General features: G+C 40.4%; 1 protein-coding gene across 1 annotated transcript; it reads left to right on the plus strand.

Moving 5' to 3' along the window:
• Positions 1-258: 258 nt before the first annotated feature.
• LOC107489486 (uncharacterized) lies at positions 259-717 on the plus strand. The gene has a single exon (XM_016110238.1). The coding sequence runs from the start codon at positions 259-261 to the stop codon at positions 715-717; it is 459 nt and encodes a 152-aa protein (XP_015965724.1).
• The last annotated feature ends 7,388 nt before the right edge of the window (positions 718-8,105 follow it).

The following is an 8,105-nucleotide window of genomic DNA, read 5'->3' on the forward strand; positions in this document are numbered from 1 at the left end:
CTGAGAAGTGGGAAGGTTGTAGAGGAAGGAGCCCCAAGAAAAGATAATCATGAAGAGGTTGCACCAACATATGGGAGCGAGGAAGAAGGGGAGATCCCAGCTTCACCTCCACCAAAACTAGTTTTGAAGCCCTATGTGCCGAAGGCACCATACCCACAAAGACTGAGAAAAGATGGGAAGGATGGCCAGTTCTCTAAGTTCCTAAAGATCTTCAAGAGGCTCTAAATCAACATACCATTTGCTGATGTATTAGAACAAATGCCACTCTATGCCAAGTTCTTAAAGGAGCTTATAACCAAAAGGAGGAACTGGGAGGCAAAAGAAACCATAGTGTTGACTGAGGAATGCAGCGCCATCATACAGAAGAAGTTGCCTCAAAAGATGAAAGACCCAGGGAGTTTTCAAATACCCGGCATCATAGGGGATATCACTATTGAGAAAGCTTTATGTGATTTGGGAGCTAGCATGAATCTTATGTCCCTAACCATGATGAGAAGGATGAAGATTGAGGAAGCCAAGCCAACAAGGATGGCACTCCAATTGGCTGACAGAACATTTAAGTTTCCACATGGGGTGGTGGAAGACTTGCTAGTGAAAGTAGAGGAATTCATCTTCCCTGCTGATTTCGTTGTGCTGGACATGGAAGAAGAGGCCAACACGTCAATTATCCTAGTAAGACCATTTCTAGCTACTGCTGGAGCCATCATTGATGTATAGAAAAGGGAACTAGTCTTGAGATTGCATGAAGAGAAAATGGTCTTTAACATCTTTAAAACAATGAGTTACCCCAAGGAACTTATAGGAGAATGTATGCTGGTAGACACCATGGAACAGATAGTTCAAGAAGTCATGGGAGAAGAACAATGTGGAGAAAGCATTGAGCTGGAGCAAGCACCAGATGGAAAACTACCACAAGCAACTATGAGGAACTCAATCATGCTAACTACCACAGACAACAAAGATGCAGATTTACCAAAACTAGAGCTAAAAGCCTTACCACCCAGCTTGAAGTATGCATATCTAGGTGCCAACAACACTCACCCAGTGATCATAAATTCAAGTCTAAGTAAGGAACAAGAAGAGGAACTTATCCAAGTGCTGAAACAACACAAGGATGTCATAGGTTGGACACTTGCAGATTTAAAGGGGATCAGTCCTTTAATGTGCATGAATAAAATCTTACTTGAAGAGGATGCCAAACCCTCAAGACAGCAACAAAGGAGGCTGAACCCAACTATGAATGAAGTGGTTTAGAAAGAAGTATTAAAATTTTGGCAAGCAAGGGTGATCTACCCCATCTCAGACAACCCTTGGGTAAGCCCGGTGCAAGTAGTTCATAAGAAAAGAGGGATCACTATTGTGGCAAATGAGAAGAATGAATTGATACCCACAAGGACGGTAACCGGATGGCGTATGTGTATTGACTACCGGAAACTTAATGAAGCCACCCAGAAGGATCACTTTCCCCTCCCCTTCATGGACCAAATGCTTGAAAGATTGGCAGGACATGAGTATTATTATTTCCTAGACGGATACTTGGGCTACAACCAAATTGTTGTAGACCCTAAGGATTAGGAAAAACTTCATTTACTTGTCCATATGGTGTATTTGCTTATAGGAGAATGCCCTTTGGATTGTGTAATGCACCTGCAACATTCCAAAGGTGCATGCTCTCCATTTTTTCATATATGATTAAGAAGTTCATAGAAGTATTTATGGACGACTTCTTTGTGTTTTGGGACTCATATTCTGATTGCCTATACCATCTTTCTCTTTTGCTAAAAAGGTGTCAAGAAACCAATCTTGTTTTAAAATAGGAGAAGTGCAATTTTATGGTAACTGAAGGGGTGGTTCTTGGTCACAAGATTTCAAAAGATGGCATAGAAGTAGACAAAGCAAAAGTGGAAGTAATTGAAAAATTACCTCTACCTTGCAATGTCAGATCAATCAAAAGCTTTTTGGGACACGCTGGGTTCTATAGGAGGTTTATTAAAGATTTTTCAAAGATTGCAAAACCCATTAGCAACCTACTTGTCTCAAATACTCCTTTTGTTTTTTATAGAGAATGCATTGTAGCCTTTGATGAACTCAAAAAGAAACTCTCCTCTGCACCTATCATAGCACCACCAAGTTGGGATCTTTCTTTTGAACTAATGTGTGATGCATCTGATTTTGCTGTTGGTGCTGTCCTAGAACAGAGGAAAGACAAGCTAGTATATGTTATTTACTATGCTAGCAAGGTCCTTAATGAGAATCAAAGGAACTATTCCACCACAGAGAAAGAACTTTTAGCATAGTTTTCTTTTGATAAGTTTAGATCATATCTTATTGGCTCAAAAGTAATTGTGTTTACTGATTATGCAGCACTCAAATACTTGCTTACCAAACAAGAATCTAAGCTCAGACTAATAAGGTGGATCTTGATGCTCCAAGAATTTGATATTGAGATTAAGGATAGGAGCGGAGCAGAGAATAAGGTAGCAGACCACCTCTCAAGGATCCCACAAGAAGAAGAAATGCAGCAAGTAGCAGTAAATGAAAGCTTTCCTGATGAACAATTGATGATAATTCAGGTAGCCCCTTGGTTCACAGACATAGCCAACTTCAAGGCTATTGGGGAGCTACCAACTAACATCAATAAGCACATAAAGAGAAAACTAATCAAGGATGCCAAACACTACATCTGGGATGACCCCTATTTGTTCAAAAAGTGTACTGATGGTGTCCTAAGAAGGTGTATATCCCATAAAGAAGGGCAGGAAGTATTATGGTAGTGCCATGGATCAGCATATGGAGGTCACTTCAGTGGAGAAAGGACAGCAGCAAAAGTGCTCCAATCCGGATTTTACTGGCCAACAGTGTTTAAGGATGCCAAGGAAATGGTGTCAAGGTGTGATGAATGTCAAAGAGCTGGTAATCTAACCAAGAAGAATGAGATGCCACAGCAATACATACTAGAGCTGGAACTATTTGACGTATGGGGGATAGATTTCATGGGACCCTTCCCAACTTCCAACTCAAATAGCTACATATTAGTGGCTGTTGATTATGTTTCAAGGTGGGTAGAGGCCATAGCTACCGCAACAAATGACAACAAGGTTGTGATAAGCTTCTTGAGAAAGAACATCTTCAGCAGATTTGGAGTTCCCAGAGCTCTCATTAGTGATGGAGGGTCACATTTCTGCAACAAACAACTGGAAGCATTCCTTCTCAGATATGGAGTAAAGCACAAAGAGGAAACTCCATACCACCCACAGACCAACAAGCTAGCTGAGATCTCCAATAGAGAGCTGAAACGAATCCTTGAAAAAATTATTGAAAGCTCAGTAAAAGACTGGTCTAAAAAGCTAGATGATGCTCTATGGGCCTACAGGACAGCCTTCAAGACCCCCATTGGGATGTCACCATACCAACTAGTATTTGGCAAGGCTTGCCACTTGCCAGTTGAACTGGAGCACAGAGCCTTTTGGGCTCTAAAACTACTGAAGATGAGCAAGCTGCTGGAGAAAAGAGACTGATGCAACTCAATGAACTGGAAGAGTTTAGAAATCAAGCATATGAGAATGTAAAAATCTACAAAGAGAACACAAAAAGGTGGCATGACTAAAAGACAGCAAGAAGGGTGTTCACTGAAGGACAGAAGGTGTTACTCTACAACTCAAGACTCAAGTTCTTCCCTGGAAAACTTAAGTCTCGATGGTCATGACCTTTCACCATACTCAAGGTGTTTCCCTATGGTCATATGGAGCTCATGGAAGACAAGACCCAGAGAAATTTTTCTGTCAATGGCCATAGACTCAAACACTACTTGGGAGGCTCCTTGGAGGAGTAGAGAGTGAGCTACAAGCTCAGCTAAAGATGAAGGAATGTCAAGCTAATGACAATAAAGAAGCACTAGTTGGGAGGCACCCCAACACTTTATCCTTTTGATTTAATTGCTTTTCCTAGAAGTAGTTTAAATTCTGTGATTTAGATAGTTTAATTTTCAGTAATTAGGATTCATTTACATTGTAGATTAGGAAGTTTGATATTAGCTTTGATAACTAGATTTTCTTTACACTCTCTCATTTCTTTCTATTTGGGAGTTACAACTTGATGAATCCATAACTAATAATGAGGGAATGGGCTGAGAACTAGCTAAAGTGCTAAGTTTGGTGTGGCCTTTCACCCACTTAATCTAGGCTTACACACAATTAACAGTTGATTCTGAAGAGTAAGCCCAGAGATTAAGTTTGGTGTGGCCACCACCAATGATGACATAGTAGCCCAAGTCACCCAATTTGAAAGCACTTAATGCTTTGGGTAAGAACATGAACGTGATTTAATGAGTTCAGAGGAGTTGGAATCAAAAGAAAATGAAAAGATTGATGTTATTCCACTCTTATGAACACATTAAATACACAATGATGAAACCAATTTATTAAGATGCCAAAGAATTAAGTTTGGTGTCCCAAGGGACACCCATCAGTTGCAATCCAATTTATTCTTGATGAGAAGGAATGTGAAGGGGTTCTTTTGTTATTACTAATGGGTTCAGTTTCAATTTCAGGAGAGAAGATGGGGCCCACATGGTAAACAACTCACAAAACAAGGAAGTCAAAGTGTACTTGCACTTTGGAACTCAACACACGCAGAAGACACTATGAGAAAAGAGTTGGTGCCTCTTCCCACGCTAGGCGCCACTTCCCAAAGTGAGAAAACATTTAATCCTTTTTATTTCCCACCTTCGAACCACATCATTCACCCATTATAAAAGCCTCACTCCCCATCTCCTCTCCCACTTCAACAATCCTTACACCACTCACCTTCGCTTCTCTTTTCATCTTCTACTATCCCCTACTTTCTTCTTTCTTTTTTTTCTTGATTGGGACAATCAAGTCCTAAGTTTGGTGTTAGAGCAAAACCTTGTTTTGCCTTCTCTTTCTTTTAACCCCCCATTTTTCTTCACTCTCCCAACCTAATGGAACCAGCAAAAAAGCTCAGCCTCAAAGAAAAGAAAAACAAAGGAACCAACCTCTGGATCCTCAAGCTCTTTTAATGACTACAAGTTCCTCTCCACATTCAACCAAAATCAATTTTATGGTTGGGTGAGTTAGAGGGAAATCATTCCAGAAGTTGGGTTTCAACTAGGGAGGAATGAGCACATTGAAATCAACATTGAGATCGAACAGAGGGGTTGGTCACTTCTATGCAACCCACCAAGGAAAGTGGTGGAGAGCTTGGTGAGGAAGTTCTATGCCAACGCAGTACCTCAACCAGGGCAACAATATGGCTACATTAGCTATGTAAGGGGGAAGTCCATTGACTACAACCCCTCTAGCATAGAAAGAATGCTAATGGTGAAGAGGACGAGCTCCACTCAGAGCTTTGAAGAGATAATGAAGCAGCAAGACCCTGGGTTTGAGGATATTTTGAGTGAGATCTGTGTGATGAATGTGCATTGGATAAATAACAAGGATGGGATACCCAACCAATTGAGGAGAAGAGATTTGAGCCCCCAAGCTAGAGGGTGGCTAGAATTTGTGAGAAGGTCCCTAATCCCCTCATCCAACACTTCAGAGGTGACCAAGGAGAGAGCTGTGCTCATCTACAGCATCATGAGAGGAGAAAACATCAACATGGGGGAGATGATCACCAACAACATCAACAAAGTGCTAAGAAGCACCAATGACAACACAAGGTTGGCATTCTCCAGCATTATACAGAGGCTATGTGATGAGGCTGGAGTTGAAAAAATCATTGATGAGGTGCTTATGAAGCAAGACAAGTTCATAACTGCCAAAAAAATGGCCAAAGTGGTGGCTATCCACCCACTCAACAGGGCTAGGGAACGAAGAACTCATGCTCATGAACTACAACATCAACAAGAAGAGGAAGAGGCAGAAGAGCAACCTCACTTTCTAGCACTTCAACCACCACCACACTACCAATATCAACAATTTCCAGAGGGATTCAATTGGGAGCAATTGCAAGGAGATGTACACCAAATGAAGGGAGATCTATGATGCCAGGGCATCTAGGCCAGTTTCACTGACCTTTTCTTTACTGTTTTAGGATAGTTTCATGCATTTTCTTAGTGAATAAGGCAAGTTATGGATGAAGTTATACTTACACCTTGATTCAAGCAACTTTTGTGAACTTTGCATAATTTCATGAGTATTTTGCTAGAATTGCATGATAAATTGATGATGCATAATCTCATGACTTTGGCTAGAGCTTTGATGCACTTTAATTGCTTGATTTCAGGGCAAAGGAAGCAAGGAAGAACCACGTTAGTATTCACGTTAACCTAGTTAACATGAACACTAACGTGGAATGGTGAAAAGCTTGCAACGTTAATGAGAAAAGTGATCACCAATAACGCCTGTGAAGCCATCCAGAGCTCACGTTACTTGCCACGTTAACTAAGTTAATGTGGTAGTTAACGTAGAAGAAAAAGGGAACTCCAATGTTAAGAGAAAACGTGAACACCAATAACGTTTTCCTCCAACGTTAGTGGTAAAAGTGAACATCCCTAACGTTGGAGAACTTGGCAATGATCCACGTTAAGAGTCACGTTAACTTAGTTAACGTGAACTCTAACGTGGAAGAGGAAAACAAAAGCCAACGTTAGTGACACTCACTTTTGTCACTAACGTTGGACCAACTAGCATTGCCTACGTTAACTTTCACGTTAAGACCATTAACGTGAAAGTTAACGTGGAGTTGAGATCAAAGAGGCAATGTTAGTGACACTCACTTTTGTCACTAACGTTGGAAGATGGCACCACTACTACGTTAAGAGCCACGTTAACTTAGTTAACGTGAGTTCCAACGTAGAAAATTTGGGCATCTGGAGCGTTAGTGACAAAGGTGAGTGTCACTAACGCTCTCGAAGGTGAAACACACCTACGTTAAGAGTCACGTTAGTTACACTAACATGAACTCTTAACGTATGAACAAAAGGCATCAAGCAACGTTAATAGGAAAAGTGAACCCCACTAACGTTCGTGAAAGGGTACAAACCAACGTTATTGGGAAAAGTGACTCCCAATAACGTTGGCCAAAAATTGAAAATGCAACGTTAGTGGTCACGTTAAGACCACTAACGTTGGAGTTAACGTGGGTACATAAGGGTGGAATGTTAGTGGAAAAAGTGAATGCCACTAACGTTCTCGAACCCACAATGGTACTCAACGTTAATATCACTAAATACCCAAGCCTAATTCATATTTCTCTGCAAGTTGGGCCCACTAAAGATGAGAACTGCTTCAACTCAAGATCCAGAGCCCACATCCAAGATTTAAAGAACTCACTAGAAGATCAAGAGGAGTAGTATATATAGGAGTAGTTTTGAACTATAGAGAAGCTTGGCATTTTTTAGGAACTACTTTCTATAGATTTACTTTTCTGCACTTTTAGCATGGATTCTTCTTTTCTGCCATTTTTCATTTCTAGAGCTATGAACAACTAAACCCTTTTCATTGGGTTAGGGAGCTCTGTTGTAATTTGATGGATCAATTATAGTTTTCATTCTTCTTGTTCTTTCTTTTCTCTTGATCTTACTAGAAGGCTTTCGATTTTAATTCAATTGGTTAGTTGTCTTGGAAAAGAAACTCTCCATAATTGGATCTCGTTTGAGCCTTGGAAAAGGGATGAGGAGATCATGCTAGAAATGCTTTCTCATGTTGGACCAAATTGGGGTTTGGGAGGATATAGTGACATGTAATCCTCCCAACACTTTGATTTGGAAATACATGTGGTATAATCAATGACCACACTTCATCTCTTTTCATGAGCAATTAAATCAAGGAATTGGGCAATTGTTCAAGCTTAGAGAGATTGGATTGCCAAGGAATTGGGATCCAATCACTTAAGATTGCCAAGGAGATCAATGAATACATTGATTGAGGAAGAGATGAGAATAAACTTGATCCGGAGAATGCAACATCTCCTGAACCCAATGATTACCCCATTTCTGATCTTACCCATTCTCATTACCCCACATCCCCATTTAATATTTTGCACTTTAATTTCTGTTATTTACTTTCCAGGCATTTAAATTTCTGCAAGTTCTCAATCTAAATTCTTTTTAGCTCAACTAGCATATTCTTCTAACTAAAGTT

The sequence above is a fragment of the Arachis duranensis genome, chromosome 5 (genome assembly GCF_000817695.3).
Source record: "Arachis duranensis cultivar V14167 chromosome 5, aradu.V14167.gnm2.J7QH, whole genome shotgun sequence".
NCBI lineage: Eukaryota > Viridiplantae > Streptophyta > Magnoliopsida > Fabales > Fabaceae > Arachis > Arachis duranensis.